Source organism: Oreochromis niloticus, linkage group LG15 (genome assembly GCF_001858045.2).
Source record: "Oreochromis niloticus isolate F11D_XX linkage group LG15, O_niloticus_UMD_NMBU, whole genome shotgun sequence".
NCBI classification, from domain to species: domain Eukaryota; kingdom Metazoa; phylum Chordata; class Actinopteri; order Cichliformes; family Cichlidae; genus Oreochromis; species Oreochromis niloticus.
This window is the reverse complement of record NC_031980.2, coordinates 37,919,832-37,937,286: the sequence shown is the minus strand read 5'-3', so window position 1 is coordinate 37,937,286 and position 17,455 is coordinate 37,919,832. Positions and strand designations below refer to the sequence as shown.

Below are 17,455 nucleotides of genomic sequence, written 5' to 3'. Positions count from 1 at the left end.
AGCGGAGCAGCAGAAGCAGCAGTTTACATTCTGTGTATTCAAGACTGAACCTTCACACCTGACACAGGCCCTAGCTCCAAACACCACCTGGCTGCTAAGAAGAAGAGGAAGAAGAGGAGAAGAGGAAGAAGAGAAAGAGAGAAAAGGGCAAAGAATAAAAAAATTAGCTCCAACACCCAACACCCAAACCCAACACAGAGAGACAGCCTGTTGAAAACAGAAAAGGAAAGAAAATCATAGAGGTGCTTGCTCTGACCTGATCCTCAACAAATCAGGTATAACTGCATCATTTTTATTGCATAACTTAAGTCTGAGTCCCTGCCTTAAGCTAAAGATGCGCTTTTACAGTCAAGCCGTAAGTTGCAGCAACAGCAGCTCCCACAGTGCACTTGATTTAACATGAACCCAATCTTCCCACAGAGACAGACAGGTAAACTTGAAGGAAAGAGACCAGGACTGATGAGAGCAAGCATAGAGTGGCGAAGAGGGGTGGAGCCTGATTGTAGTGAGACACCCCTCCTTGAGAATGGCTGGGACATACCGCACAGTCAGATACTGGTGTGGCATCTGGAACGGCTTGCAACGAGGTTTGGTGAGGAGGCTGCCTGATGGAGAGATGACATGAGGTGGGACTAGGCAGACACAGAGACACACAGACAGATGGATGGAAAGGAAGACTGAAGATGTACTAAGAGATCAAATAAAACCATTTCACACTACAAATATCACATTACATACACACTTTACAACTGTGGACTTTTCCAAGGTGCTGTAGAATGGATGTTTATTATTTTTAGTGTGACACTAACCAGCTAAACATAGCTTCACTTAACAGTAACAGGCATCTTGGTTAGTAGGCAACTACTTGTAGATAACCCGACTTCAGTCATAAGACTGATATATCCATCGACCAGCCCCAACATTAAAACCACCACCCTGTGGTTAAGCTGCATTGGAACAGGGACGTTCAGTGAGAGGATCAGGCTACTTCCCACAGATGCACCGTCAGACTGGGATAGGGGTGTTAGGAGGCCAGCTCAATGATTGGGCTCATTGTTGTGTATTTCAAGCTGTTCCTGATAATATCACATGATATGTGGTTTTAATGTTGGGGCTGATCCATATCTATTAGCAACTTTACGCTTCATTCGTTAAGTTGGCGTCACTTCCCTAACAAGCTGTCTGCTATGGCTAAGAGTCCCTTATTTCTCAGTATTTACCAGAACACTGTCAAAGCAGTAACCCATTAACTTTAATGCACGCTGCTGTAAACCCAAATACTAATGCAACACTTCTAATTTGTGTTTATTTATAAATACATTTTATACTGACAGCACTAACAAGTGCTAACGAATGAATTACCACAGTCCTGAACACCGTCTGAAACTTTGCATGTGTGCTGGCTAATTAAATTCACTGAGTGATCAGAGGAACACGAGAAAGAATATTTGAACAAATTAAAGTAGAAAATCTGCATCTTAATATGGAAAAGATTCCACAGTATTTTCACATTTAGGTTATCATGTTAGGAAAACACGGAAGTGTTACTGTTAAAGGGGAATTAGTTATTGTCTGTATGCAGCCGATTGTGATGGCTTATTGAAACACTGCTCCAGATGGAGCTGATAAAAAGACTGAAACTATTTACTCTGATTTATTGTCTCAGGCACAGATCAAGCCCACTTTCCAATCAAATCCTTTTGCTTATGAGGGCATCCAATGAGGAGAAGATGGCTTAAAAGGGAGGTTTTTTCAGACGGATGATGAACTGAGGGGTTGCACTGATATTATTGATATTAACAAGGATTGTTTTGCAAACAGTGCAAAGCTACTGTAACAGAGCCAAAGGACAAAGGCATGAATGGAGATCAATGGGTCCCCTTTAATGTTCCAAATGGTCAGCATGGCAGAGTTCTCATTCTTTTATATCTGTGTGTTTCCTTTCTCACATGTCAACAAGTCTCCTGTTTAAAGTGTTTCAGCAACATCGTCATTTAAATGCAAAGTATTTTCTAAATTGTTTAAAATTATCTGTTAATTAAGAAGTAATTCATTGCTTTTGTGGTGTATAATGTTCGTGCCAATGTGAAGAGCCACTTCAGAAAGTGCTCTCACCTGTAAATACTAACTGCAATTATAACTCCCTGTCTAACACAGGGAATCAATCTCTGGGTTTTACAGAGAGAATTCATTTTAAACATAAACACATTGTTTACGCTTAATTTACTCAATGTCAAGCTTTTTTTGAGGATTTATGGACATCTTTAATTCACAATAGCTGCAACGATGCAGCCTTTCTTCCTTTCTCAACACTTAAACCTTTTGCCTCCCCACTGTGCTTAGAGGACAGGCTCTTTCATCACAGTCAACCTCTCACATCACTTTGTAGCATCCTGACAACACCACCGGGAGGGAAACAAACAGCATGACATCTTTCAAAACATCTTTCTCTGCCTTCGTCACATCAAAGTGCACCGACCCCCAAATCTGAAATGGATCAGTCACAAGTGGGAGAGATGTTCACCTATATAGAAGCAGAACAAGGACCGAAGCCGCTGGCACTCGGGATAAGAGCTGAATCTTCAAGGTCTGAATTCTTCAAAATCCACAAACAGATGTGAAAAAGTGCACCTCTGCTCATGCACAGAACAACAATCACAGCTTTATGCACAAGGAACACGCATAAAGTTGTACTTTGGCTGACAGTACTTCCTGTGAGCCATCCTAAAGTAGAAATGTCATTTATACAAGACAGAGGACATTTCATTTAAGAAAAACCCTTCTTCCTAGTCTATGTAAAGAAAAGTCAGAAAGTTTAATGGCAATTAGCTTATGTTGTCTTTTTTTTTTACTGGATATTGCTGTGTCATTGTAACTTGACTTTAAAATTCATGCCTAACCTACGAGGCAGATTAATGCAGGGTCTGATTATTCTTCCTTCATTTTACACTTCCTGTTACTCGATATAAAACTGATGGTCCTGTTTCAGTTTTTTATGGTTGATTAATGAACTCCCCCAGAAGTGTTATTGTGGATTTTCATTTATATATTTATTTTTTTAATCTCTGGTTGCCATTGGTTACCTTTTCTTCGTGTTCCTGTTCATGGCTCCTTGACAGTTACCTTTCCACTCAGACCATTTCTGATCATGTAGTCTTGAATCCTCCATTTATCTAATTTCCTCAGTGTTTTTAAGGACACACTGCACACCATGCCAGACACAGTGCTTAAAGATATCAGACCAGCACCCAGTGTGAGGTTTATGCCGCAGCTGCTCTGAAACAGCAGTACTGGTAATTAAAATCCTCTTTATACATTTCTGTAATGGTTAGTCCACCAGTATGTGCAGTCTTTCATCTAAATGATGTTTCATGTTAGAATATAGTTACTGTATTATCCATTACTTTTCAGATGTATTTTTTACCAAAAGCAGAAGAAAAAAAAGTGAAGTATTATTATCTTTATAAGATGCCAAATTACAGATAATGACTTAATTAACCCTTTCATGCATAGTGGTGCCTACAGTGGACACAGCTATTCAGAGGCTGTTTCCTGTGTTGGTGGTAAACTTGCATAAAGCAGTATATTGGACACTGATGTGTCGCCCCATACACACCAGTGAGAGTGAACACGTAAAAGACTTTGAAAAGCTCATGTTTAAAAAAATGAAGTTCAAAGATCTTTTTTTCGTGCCTAACGATGAATAAAATCCAGATTGAGGTCGTCATAATTCATGCATGAAAGGGTTAAATAACCATCAGTGTTGGTCAAGTTACTTGAAAAAGTAATCAGTTTCTAATTACTGATTACTTCCCCCAAAAAGTAATCCCGTTACTTTACTGATTACTTATTTTCAAGTAATTAATTGCTTAGTTACTTAGTTACTTTTTAAAACACGATTTACAACCTGAATAGGTGATAAAGCGATAGATCTTTCAGCCCAATTCTACTTTTTCTGCATAATTCATCATACAAAATGTAATCAATGGAAACGTCTCTTTTAAACGTTAAATCTTTTAACTTTATGCATCAAGCAAAAATTAAATTATATGCAACATTCTCTGACTGGAAGAAATTTGTTTAACATTTAAACCTATTTCTGCACATTCCAGCACATAAAATAAAATTATTTGTTTTACACTCACTCTTTCAAATAGATGCAAGTAAACACAGCAGAAAAATAAATTAAAATCTTTTATTTATTTTCTGCTGTGTTTTACTTGCATCTATTTGAAAGAGTGAGTGTAAAAACAAATAATTTTATTTATGTGCTGGAATGTGCAGAAATAGGTTTAATGTTAAACAAATTTCTTCCAGTCAGAGATGTTGCATATAATTTATTTTTGCTTGATGCATAAGTTAAAAGATTTAACGTTTTAAAAGAGACGTTTCCATTTGATTACATTTTGTATGATGATTATGCAGAAAGTAGATTGGCTGAAGATCTATCGCTTTATCACCTATTCAGGTTGTAAATCGTGTTTTTAAAAGTAACTAAGTAACTAAGCAATTAATTACTTTGAAATAAGTAATCAGTAAAGTACGGGATTACTTTTGGGGAGTAATCAGTAATTAGAAACTGATTACTTTTTCAGTAACTTGACCAACACTGATGGTTATTTAACCCTTTCATGCATGAATTATGACGACCTCATCTGGATTTTATTCTCGTTAGGCACGAAAAAAAGATCTTTGACTTCATTTTTTTTAACATGAGCTTTTCAAGTCTTTTACGTGTTCACTCTCACTGGTGTGTATGGGGCGACACTCAGTGTCCATATACTGCTTTATGTGAAGTTTACCACCAACACAGGAACGCCTCTGAATAGTGTGTCCACTGTAGGCACACTATGCATGAAGGGTTATTAAGTCATTATCTGTAATTTGGCATCTTATAAGATATATATACTTCACTTTTTTTTTCTTCTGCTTTTTGGTAAAAATACATCTGAAAAGTTAATGGATATAACAGTAACTATATTCTAACATGAACTCATTTAGATGAAAGACTTGCACATACTGGTGGACTAACCATTACAGAATGTATAAGAGGATTTAATTCCAGTACTGCTGTTTCAGAGCAGCTGCGGCATAAACTCACACTGGGTGTGGTCTGTATCTTTAGCACTGTGTCTGGCATGGTGTGCAGTGTGTCCTTAAAACACTGAGGAAATTAGATAAATGGAGGATTCAAGACTACTGATCAGAATGGTCTGAGTGGAAAGGTAACTGTCAAGGAGCATGAACAGGAAACACGAAGAAAAGGTACCAATGGCAACCAGAGATTAAAAAATAATATATAAATGAAATCCACATACACTTCTGGGGGAGTTCATTAATCAACCATAAAACTGAACAGGACCATCAGTTTTTATATCGAGTAACAGGAAGTGTAAATTGAGGAAGAATAATCGACCTGCATTATCTGCCTCGTAGGTTAGGCATGAATTTTAAGTCAAGTTACATGACACAGCAATATCCAGTAAAAAAAAAGACACTAAGCTAATTGCCATTAACTTTGTCTGACTTTTCTTTACATAGATAGGAGAAGGGTTTTTCTTAAATGAATGTCCTCTGTCTTGTATAAATGACATTTCTACTTTAGGATGGCTCACAGGAGTACTGTCAGCCAAAGTACAACTTTATGCGTGTTCCTTGTGCATAAGCTGTGATTGTTTGTTCTGTGCATGGCAGAGGTGCACTTTTCACATCTGTTTGTGGATTTTTGAAGAATTTCAGACCTTGAAGATTCAGCTCTTATCCGAGTGCAGCGGCTTCGGTCCTTGTTCTGCTTCTATATTAGGTGACATCTCTCCACTTGTGACTGATCATTTTCAGATTTGGGGGTCGGTGCCTTTGATGTGACGAAGGCAGAGAAAGATGTTTGAAAGATGTCATGCTGTTTGTTTCCCTCCGGTGGTGTTGTCAGGATGTCTACAAGTGATGTGAGAGGTTGACTGTGATGAAGAGCCTGTGCCTCTAAGCACAGTGGGGAGGCAAAGGGTTTAAGTGTTGAGAAGGAAGAAAGGCTGCATTCGTTGCAGCTATTGTGATTAAAGATGTCCATAATCCTCAAAAAGCTTGACATTGAGTAATTAAGCGTAACAATGTGTTTTATGTTTAAATGAATTCTCTCTGTAAACCAGAGATTGATTCCCTGTGTTAGACAGGGATTTATTGCAGTTAGTATTTCAGGTGAGAGCACTTTCTGAAGTGCTCTTCACATTGGCCGACATTATACACCACAAAGCAATGAATTACTTCTTAATTAAAGATATTTTAAACATTTAGAAATACTTTGCATTTAATGCGATGTTGCTGAACACTTTAACAGAGACTGTTGACATGTGAGAAGGAAAACACAGATATAAAGAATGAGAACTCTGCTCATGCTGACCATTTGGACATTAAGGGGACCCATTGATCTCCGTTCATGCCTTTGTCCTTTGGCTTGTTACAGTAGTTTGCACTGTTTGCAAACATCCTTGTTATATCAATAATATCAGTGCACCCTCAGTTCATCATCCGTCTGAAAAACCTCCCTTTTAAGCCATCTTTCTCCTCATTGGATGCCCTCATAAGCAAAGGATTTGATTGGAAGTGGGCTTGATCTGTGCCTGAGACAATATATCAGAGTAATAGTTTCAGTCTTTTTATTCAGCTCCATCTGGAGCAGTGTTTCATAAGCCTCACATCGGCTGCATACAGACAATAACTAATTCCCCTTTAACAGTAACACTTCGTGTTTTTCCTACATGATACCTAAATGTGAAAATACTGTGGATCTTTTCCATATTAAGATGCGATTTTTTTCTACTTTATTTGTTCAAATATTCTTTCTCGTGTTCCTCTGTCACTCAGTGAATTTATTAGCCAGCACACATGCAAGTTTCAGACGGTGTTCAGGACTGTGGTATTCATTCGTTAGCACTTGTTAGTGCTGTCAGTATAAATGTATTTATAATAACACAAATTAGAAGTGTTGCATTAGTATTTTGGGTTTACGCAGCGTGCATTAAGTTAATGGGTTACTGCTTTGACGTGTTCTGGTAAATACTGAGAATAAGGGACTCTTAGCCATAGCAGACGCTTGTTAGGGAAGTGACGCCAACTTAACGAATGAAGCGTAAAGTTTGCTATAGATATGGATCAGCCCCAACATTAAACCACTATATGTGATTATTATCAGGAACAGCTTGAAATACACACAATGAGCCCAATCATTGAGCTGGCCTCCTACACCCCTATCCCAGTCTGACGGTGCATCTGTGGGAAGTAGCCTGATCCTCTCACTGAACGTCCCTGTTCCAATGCAGCTTAACCACAGGGTGGTGGTTTTAATGTTGGGGCTGGTCGATGGATATCAGTCTTATGACTGAAGTCGGGTTATCTACAAGTAGTTGCTACTAACCAAGATGCCTGTTCTGTTAAGTGAGCTATGTTTAGCTGGTTAGTGTCACACTAAAAATAATAAACATCCATTCTACAGCACCTTGGGAAAGTCCCAGTTGTAAAGTGTGTATGTATGTGGATTTGTAGTGTGAAATGGTTTTATTTGATCTCTTAGTACATCTTCAGTCTTCCTTTCCATCCATCTGTCTGTGTGTCTCTGTGTCTGCTAGTCCCACCTCATGTCATCTCTCCATCAGGGCGCCTCCTCACCAAACCTCGTTGCAAGCCGTTTCAGATGCCACACCAGTATCTGACTGTGCGGTATGTCCAGCCATTCTCAAGGAGGGGTGTCTCACTACAATCAGGCTCCACCCCTCTTCGCCACTCTATGCTTGCTCTCATCAGTCCTGGTCTCTTCCTTTCAAGTTTACCTGTCTGTCTCTGTGGGAATGATTGGGTTTCATGTTAATCAGTGCACTGTGGGAGCTGCTGTTGCTGCAACTTACGGCTTGACTGTAAAAGCGATCTTTAGCTTAAGGCAGGGACTCGACTTAAGTTATGCAATAAAAATGATGCGTTATACCTGATTTTGTTGAGGATCAGGTCAGAGCCAAGCACCTCTATGATTTTCTTTTCCTTTTCTGTTTTCAACAGGCTGTCTTCTCTGTGGTTGTTGGTTTGGGTGTTTGGGTGTTGGAGCTAATTTTTTTATTCTTTTGCCCTTTTCTCTTCTTTCTCTTCTTCTCTTCTTCCTCTTCTTCCTCTTCTTCTTTAGCAGCAGGTGGTGTTTGGAGCTAGGGCCTGTGTTCAGGTGTGAGGTTCAGTCTTTGATTCACGATGTAAACTGCTGCTTCTGCTGCTCCGCTGCTACAGACAATGATACTGGAAATTCTGTATAATTTCTATTATACAGAATTTATACAGACTATTATTCATTTAATCCTTTTAATTGTTGTGACCAGTTGGTGTTATACTGTATATCTGAGTAAGTTATGTTGTATTGGGCCACAGCGTGATGGTAGCTACAGTCTACACTGAAACATGCCATCCTGAGTCATTCATCGATTTTCTTCTATATTTTCTGCTGTTTTGATATATTTTCTTTGTAATGTAAGCTAAATGTAGTGTTATTTACAGTATAATGGTAGGTGGCAAGTGCAGGCTGTGAGGGTGGGGCCACAAGGAGTTTGTTTTAATGTCTAGAATTTAAAATTCATTAAAAAAAATTATAGAAGAAAAGGTCAAGATGAAATAAATCACTGAAAGCCACAAAAAAGGAGAAGCTTTACAGCTTGTGTGGTCTCCAGTCTGTGATTATTAGGTTACCGTGAGCTGAAGAAGATTTTTTAGAATTTGCATGAGCTGTGGCAGTCTTAAGTTTGAGTATTTGATCATTATTAGTGATGTATGTAATTATTCTGTGCCTCGACCTGACAAGCAGCCAGAGAAAGCAACGTACTGCAACACTCACACTACATATCTCATGGTTAAATAGCACTACATCATTTTACTGTTAAGAAAATCAGGTACTAAATACATGTATAGGCAGAGATTATACACTCACCAGCACTTTATTAGAGACACCAACACTGCAAATATCTAATGAGCCATACATGGCAGCACTGCATGTAGACATGTAGGCATGTCAAGAAGACCTGAGTTCAATCGAGCAGCAGCAAATGTTATTTAGGTGACCATGAATGTGCGATTCTTCACCACAGACACCTGTAGGGCTTACAGAGACGGTCCAGTAGGTGCGTGGTCAGAGGAGATTGGCCAAGCTGCTTCTGGCTGATAGGAAGCAACATAACTCGGTCAACTGCTCATTACAACCAGTGTATGCAGAAACGCATCCCTGAAACATCTACTCGAGTCAGAAGCTCTACAGCAGCAGAGACCACGCTGAGTGCTGCTGCGTCCAGTTAAAACCAGGAAACGAGGCTTACAATTTCCACAGCCTCGCCGATACTGGACAGTTTGGAAGATTATCTGCTTGATGAATCTCCACCATGTACCGTCCTCCAGCTGGAGAACACGCCATGTCAGGAACTCAAAGGATCTGAACTGGTTTCTTGAACATGAAAAGGATTCTGCTGTAATCAAAGGTTCAAAGTGCTGATCCCACACAGCACCTTCAGGATGTGGTGTAACAGGAGACTCACTTCAATCTACAGCATGTGTTTGACACTATCATGTCAATATGACCATGAGGAATGGTGCCAGCACCTTGTTGAATCTCTGCCACAAAGCACTAAGGCAGTGCTGAAGGTGAAGGGTGTAGCTGGTAAAGTGGCTGTGAGTGCATGTTTGCAGTTGTAATACACATCACAGTTGGATAACTGTTGTTACTCCTGTTGGGTTTCAGATCACTGCATTGTGATAGTACTACTACAAAATGTGAGTACTCTGTCTTTTTTCCAGGAGTGAAATGCAGAGCCTCACAGGACGTATGGATGGATGTCACAGTCTGAAGCTTCCCTCTCGTGACTCCGCTTGTCTTTCTTTCAATCAGCTTGCTTTGTATTCTCTTCTTTTTCTTCTTCTTGTATGACCTCGGTGATTACAGCTCCTCCCGTCATGCAGCCGCTGTCATTAATTTCACTTCCACGAGTGCCGCTGACAGGAGACGAGCTGCAGCCCCACGACTCAACTGGCAATTTGTTCTTGTCAAAGTTACACGGAGTGTTTAATTAACTAGAACATGAACCATTTGGGATTACAGGTTAGGAAATAATAAATGTTAGCGTGATAGCAAGGAGGACACACACAGGAACTATACTACCTCTGAACTGAAGAGAGCCGTGCAGTCCCATTGGCTTCCGGGCTCCATAGATAACAGGCCAGGAGGTCACACTTAATTGTCTGCCAGACTGCAGGAACACCGCTGGGGAGAGAAAAGTTAATATTCATCTTTCATTCCTGTGTGCAAAAGAATATTCTTCCTCATTCTTATCTCTGCGGTGAGGGTGCTGATGAAGTCTTCTGCCTTTTGCCAGTTTCTGGACAAGTGTCGAGGCAGGAAAAGTTCCAGACAGCGACGAGAGGAAAGTCTGGAGCTACAGAACGCTGTGCAGTCTTTTCTTGGCTCTTTGATATAATGAAGCTTCTTTTGTGCACGTTCCAGGCAAATGGTCCAGATCAAAGTAAAAGCAGGAGTAGCAATTACAGCTCCTTGTAAACTCTTATTGTGCTGTAATTAACTGCACAGCACAGCCTCTCACTGCAGCCATTTGCATTTGCAATTATTGCTTTTGTCAGCTCCCTTTTGAAGCTGGATTAATTAAAAAGGATATTATTATGAATCTGATTGATATCAAAGTTGCTTACAAAAGCTTCTCACTAAGGAGCAATGGGAGTCACAGTGCAGCAGGGCCTTAGGTGTGCTGTACAAGCAGTCTCTGTTGGAGTGGCTGGAACAGCAGGTCCTTCCCTTCAAATGCAAAACAGTTTCATACATGGATGATCGCACAGATAGACGTTCAGAGTTAGTGCTGTCTGCCAGATCAGTTTTCCAGAGGTATTCAGACTGACGTGAGTTTGGAGTTAGAGTACCTCCTGCATCGTCTTGGTGCGCCTTCTTTTTCCCGTCTGTGTCAGCGAGTCACGCTGTCCCGGTGATGACCGTCTCCCCACCTTCTGTTGCAGCTCTCCATGCTCTTCACTGAGGAGTGTGATAAAGTGAGGGACACCATGCACGTTCACTCCTTCAGCTACGACTTCCACCTGCGAGTGGTTCACCAGTACCTGGTCGGCTGCCACATGACGCTACGGCAAGGCTACCAGCTCACCGACTTCCTGGACGACTTCATCTCCCATCACCCGGACATCCCCAAGTTCGGCCGCAACCACGTCTTTCAAGGTGATTCTGGTGTTGCACCATGAAATGGGCGGTGTTGCTGACTACATCGAATCCCATGTGATGATAATGATATTGACTTGATCATGTTTTTTTAATTCTGCCACGATTTATAGCTTTTCAAAATTGACAGCAGCCGCCAGAACTTACAGTGAAAGTAATAAAAGACACAGTGAACGGTGTACAGAGCATTTACTGAAGGGAACAATTTAAACTAGAAGTCACCAAAACAAAGACCAGAAAAAAACAAACTGACAAATAAATGAAAACTAGGCACAAAATCATCATGTGATCAGAAGCATTTGGACGTGTCCGACTGTGGAACGGGTCAGGTCCCACACAAAAAGCAAACACACACTGGTTTGGATGGGAAATACAAACTAAGCATGCAGTAATATCACCATATAGCTGCACCTCCTCACAGTCCCCATTTTTATGGTGCGATTAGGTTTATCCAACCTTAAAAGTGCAAGGTTATAACTTTAATTTGTATTTTTTCCCTCTGGCTTTCAACGTTTCCCCCTTTTACCTAATGGTCCCTGATACGCTGTCATGAGATGAAGTCTTTCCACCAGCTTCATTTAACAAAGACTTGCATCTGAAAATGTCCCTTTGTGCTGTGACTTCACTGAAGATACTCACAGCACAGTGTTTATGTATGTTGTGGTCATTTTAAAAAAACAAAGCAACTCTGCTGTCTAAGCTTAAACTATGCAGACGTGCAGAAAACAATAAGTGCACCGAGACCTTTTGGATTAAACAAACTCCCACCTTGCAGGTAAATCTGAATCATCCACAGAGATGGTTAATGAACTTTTTTTTCCTAGCACGAGTTGTGGAAGTCTGCTGAGGTGAATTTGTGTTCATGTTGAGCATCTTCTCCAGCTCCCTCTGGTGGTCAGTGCAAACCAAACGAACCAAATGAAATTATATTCAGAGTAAATATTTGAAATTGTTTCACTGGAGCAAAGACGAGTTCAGTTCCCGGGCGGCTTCAATTCCTCTGTAAGCTCTGTGTCCCACCTCCGTTTGGGCGTCAGCAGGAGCGTTCTCTCAGTCGTTCTGGAGATGACGGATATTTGCTTTGTTTTTCCATCAGAGCTTCTCAGGCTCTGTGTGGACAGGAGCAACTGTGTTTGTCTTTCTGAGCGTCTGTGATCCTTGTGTAAATCAGGGAGCTTCTCCATCTCCACGGGGATGATAACGGCTCACCAGCTCTACAACTACATCACCGACCACGCCAGCACGTATGGCATGAAGCCGCTCCGCATGTCGAAGGCTGCGGTGGCCACTGACAACAAGAAGGCGATGCCTGACCTTCACGAGTATGCCCTGGTGGCTCTGTGGAACAGGTGGAGAAACAGCTTTAACCTCACAATAAACCTTCTCTCCTCATATTTGCTGCTTAACTTTACCTTTGTTGGCTTCTCCTGCTTTAGTTCGGGCTCTTACAAGGATCTGGACGGTCTGCCCCACCACGATGACTTTGACGTTTCCCTGGTGGTGTGTCACAACGCTGCTCCGTTTGAGGAGCAGTCAGACGGGGAGCGGCATCTGCTCAGGTAAGGATGTATAGCAGTCACTGGTGAGACTGTTTTACAGAGGTTGTCTCAGTTACTCATATCTGGGCTGACACCATGTTTGATTTTTCATTGTTTATCTGACATGTCCTGACACAACCCTAAAGAGGCCTGGTGGACGTTTCACTTGCCAAACAAATGTGTTACCAGTACATCACTGAAGGCACTTGATAAACTGTCTAAAGGTACAATTTAAAAGACTTTTTTTTCCTGAGTTTCTGTTCATCCCGCGCCCTTTTCATAGGCTACGCTTCTACGTGATCATGACCAGTCAGCGGGAGCTATTCCCCCGCCTCACTGCAGACATGCGCCGCTTTAAGAAGCTTCCTCAGATCCACCGTGATCCCGGAGAGCTGGGGGGACGGCTCTCCCAGGATCGAGCAGAGGCTTCTGGGTCACGTGGTTCAGAGCAGGACCTCTGGGAGGAGGGTTCGTCTGAAGCCTCAGCACCCTTGGCTCCAAGTGATGGCAACGAGTTTTACCCTCTGACAGGCGGTGGACCAGAGGCTCAGGGGCTCCTCTACGCCTCCCCACTGTTCCCTCTTCTCAACAACGAGGTGGCGTCTGCCCGCAGACAGATCCAGATCAGCGTGGAGCAGGCCATGGGTCACTGCCGCAGGGACAACCTGTGGAGGAGGCTGTTCCACGGCGAGCATGTGGCCCTGGATAAACTGAAGCTGGCCAAGTTGTCATTCAGTGAGCTGGAGGAGCTGCTGGAGGCCGTGCAGAGCCGGTCAGTGGGGGAAATCGACCCGCAGCTGGTGAGACTCTAATTTTAGCCTTAAAATCAAGATTAAAATATGACCCTGACTATCAAACATCAGCAATCAAAAAACACCTTGATTACTAAGAACCACAACTCTACACAAATGAATCGCCAGCAGCTCGACGCCCTGTCATTTGAAACACACAGCTATGCTCCCACTTTATGAGAAACATTGGGAGGTGATCAGGCTCTCACTGTGATCTCAGCCAGGTGCAAATGACCTGCAGATCAAACATCAGCTCACACATACAGATTACATGTTAGCAGGAGGTGTGAGTGGGGAGCTAAATGTTCTTCTGGAAACATGAAAACAGATGGGAATACATCAGGAGAGCATTTTGTTAGTTAAATAGGAGGAGGAGCTTTTAAATAATACATCTGCAGCTTGAATATGAAACCCAATGAAAGTTTCTGATGAACAGTGTTGTAACTGTAGTGTGAATGTGTTGCTGCAGGACTGTTTCCTGACCATGGGTCCAGCCTGGTACCAGAGTCTCATCAAAGTCCTGCTCAGTCGCTTCCCTCAGAGCTGCAGACACTTCGACGACAACGGCATCCAGTATCTGGTGAGAAAAGGCTTTTTTTTTTTAAATGTTATAATTATTAGAGAGTTCAAAGTGGCAAACCCCTGTGGACACTGTATCCATCAGCTTATCTCCGCTGTGGCTTCACAAACGGCAGCAAGACGTTACCAGCTAACAACAAAATGAAGGCGTTCCCTTTAATGTTCAGGATCGTTTAGCAGACTCGGTTCACCTAGAAACACTGGCAACACGTAATGCGACACACTGATTAATCTCACTCATGTTGCACCGTTCAGACTCGTGTCAGAGCATAAAAGAGACGTCGAGTGATTAAACAGGCGAGGAGATGGAGCACCGAGAGCTTCAGCTGAACACATGAACTGCAGTAACACATATTTCTTCTGTATCTGTGGAGACGGACTTTAAAATCGGTGACATTTGTGTTGCACACACCTGTTCAGCTCATTCCAGCTAACGTCCACTCATGTCTTTGTACTTGCTTCAGGCTGTTCTGAACCAAAAGTTTACAGACTGCTTCGTTCTGGTATTTCTGGACAACCAAGCTGGAAAAACTGTGAGTTCTTATACACGTCTGACTTATTTTTTTCTTATAATAAAGTTATGCAAAGTTCTCAGGTTTCATCTTCCTCCCACAGAGTTTAAAGGTTGTGTTTCGGGAGCCGCTGCCATTGCAGCCGCAGGCCGGCAGCAGCCCTCCTCCTCAGCTCGTGTCCATGTATCATCACCTGGAGTCTGTAATTAACACCGCGTGCTACAATCTGTGGACCGGACTGCTATAGCACTCAAACCCGACTCGTGTCCGTGCTGAACACAAGAAACATGGAAACGACAGCAGAAGGAAACCTTTCTATATAATGATGAGCTCACTGACTGGGAACAGCAACATACTGGACTCGTGTGCATTTAAGAAGCAGTTTTAAATGTTAAGGATCATAAAGTGGAGCAAACACTACAACGTGTTCCCTCGCAGCACTTTGTCATCAGGTTCTACGTGACAGTTACTGCCTTCAAACAGCACCGTGACCACGCCACAACGAAAGCTCCTTTCTTACCATTATTCTCAAGAGTCAGACGGGCGATCAACATCCCAATAATTCAGATTGATAAAGAGAACCGCAGGCAATCCCTTTAAATCAAAACATACAAAATAATGTTTAAAAAGTGATGTTTTAGACCTTTGATTGTAGCAGGTGGGAGATACGTCACCAACATCTCTAAAATTCTCAACCAAATTTAAAAATGGGCCGAGGATAAAGATTTGGCCAAATTCGCAGACGCTGAGCAGCATCACTGGCTGTTCATTAACCAGTTCCTTGAGGAACTTGCAGTCATTTGCAGTGCTTGACCGGCTAATTTAATATGTAGCATATATGAAACGTCTTACTGAGTCCTACTCTGTCCACATACTTTTGGCAGTCTGATCTGAGTGGGTGAGATGAGCTGCAGCTTTTCAGGGCTCATATCTTTAACCTTTAACCTCCACCAACATAGTGCCAAATCCAGAACCAGTTTCACGTATTTCCACCTCCCCAAAGATGTACTGCTACTAGTAAGCATGGCACCACAAACTGAGGATCCCTTGCTGCCTCCAGTTCTTCCAGGAAGTGAGGATAATGAGACGTTCCCAAACAGCTCCGCTGTGTGCTGGGTCTGCCACGGGGTCTCCTCCTGGTTGCCCAGAAAACATCACCTAAGAGCAGACGGCCTGAACCACGTCATCACAGGCGTAAGGACTCTGCTGCTTGCATCAGTGATGTGATTCTTTTGGTCACCAAGCAAAGCTAGTGTCATAGTTGAGAGTAAGGACATACCTTCACCACCACGACTGCTACAGCTCCACATCCATCTGTCAATCTCAGTTGTTCTCTTACTCAAGGAAAAAACGCAGAGCATTCGGTGCTCAAAAGGCACAAAGGTAGAACGGGCTTCGCCGAATTAGTGGTACAGAGGTTTGTGATGACTTCCAGGATTTTACCGACTCATAATTCCAAGCTGCTCCAATCTCCTCAGTCTGCTGCCAGGCTGATGGTGGACGACCTGGAAGAAGCTCCCGTGTTCTTTAACACATTCTGATGGATGTGAAACAGTGAGAGCACCATTGATGTACGGAGAGAAACATCTTCAGTGGGACATTATTGAGACTGATGCTTCACTGGTCATAATGCAGCACTTACCTGCCTTCTGCACACATTTAAAGCTCCACATCTTCATTAATGCGTCGGCTTGGATCTTGTGCCTTCTGATAGTATTTAGCTTCACGCCACATCAGTGTTAAAACAAGAAGAGACAGCCCAGATGTCGGTGCGCAGAGTGGGAAGGCTTTTATGTTAAATTTTCAGATGCGTCAAACCTGTTTCCACTTGAACCCCACTGCCATATCTGTTGCCCTGAAGTGCCTTTCCGTGTATTATTTTCTCCCTTTTTTCATTCCCAAACCTGTGAAGTGACGCTGTTGTCGTTCTGTCAGGAGATGTGTGGAAACACACTGCCGGTGTTATGCAGCGAAAGTGCCTGAGTCAGTTTGGAGAAATGTGACAAAAATTGCCTTTCATAAGCAGGAAAATTGGTCATATTAACTTTGGTGATTTGCATAATAGCATGCCACATGTCATCAGCGCCGAGTGTTTCCAAAGCATGTTGGGGTGGTGGTGTGTACTCTCAAACAGTGTGGCTGGTAATCATACCTCCGCTTAGAAAAATAGGGCACGAAGCCAGCCTCTCACTGGACTGTTACATCACAACAGGAAGGCTTCGTGGCTCCTCCCAGTTACAGATTCACAGATCCTGGAGTTGAACCCGTTCTTGGAGGAAACCAAACAGGTCTGAGCTTTGGGAGGTTCACAAACTGAAGAGAACTGAATGTTAAACACTGGATTATTCATCATGCAAAATGTGAACTGTAACCAGACAGCCCTGTAAGATAAAACCTGCACTACCTGTGTCATGTATATTGTGTATATACAGAACACTTTATACAGTATGTAAAGTTAAATAAACAAGTTACAGAGTAAGAGTGTGCTGAGCTGTTCTTCACTGTGCAGCTTCGTGTCGTGACAGAAACTCCGGACAAAACTTTAGCGCAGGATCGTCCAACTCCAGACCTCGAGGGCCGGAGTCCTGCAGGTTTTAGACGTGTCCTTGATCCAACACAGCTGATTTAAAATGCTAAATGACCTCCTCAGCATGTCTTGTCTTCTCCAGAGGCCTGATAATGAACTGGTCATTTGGTTCAAGTGTACCGACCCAGGGTGAGATCTAAAACCTGCAGGACACCGGCCCTCGAGGCCTGGAGTTGCCCACCCCTGCTTTAGTGTCT

General features: G+C 42.4%; 2 protein-coding genes across 2 annotated transcripts in view; one reads left to right on the top strand and one right to left on the bottom strand.

Moving 5' to 3' along the window:
• Nucleotides 1–3,106, bottom strand: part of LOC109199851 (uncharacterized) — a 30,961-nt gene extending 27,855 nt beyond the window's left edge. Inside the window, exon 1 of the mRNA XM_025898653.1 lies at nt 3,084–3,106. Coding sequence (XP_025754438.1) covers nt 3,084–3,106 — 23 coding nt within the window. The remainder of the gene's footprint in view (nt 1–3,083) is intronic.
• Nucleotides 3,107–7,533: 4,427 nt separating this feature from the next.
• On the top strand, nt 7,534–17,150 carry LOC109194886 (KICSTOR complex protein SZT2). The gene is made up of 8 exons (XM_019346204.2): nt 7,534–7,713; nt 11,038–11,251; nt 12,423–12,600; nt 12,688–12,810; nt 13,073–13,589; nt 14,050–14,160; nt 14,624–14,692; nt 14,775–17,150. The coding sequence occupies exons 1-8, from the start codon at nt 7,546–7,548 to the stop codon at nt 14,916–14,918; spliced, it is 1,524 nt and encodes a 507-aa protein (XP_019201749.2). The 5' UTR covers nt 7,534–7,545; the 3' UTR covers nt 14,919–17,150.
• Nucleotides 17,151–17,455: the final 305 nt, after the last annotated feature.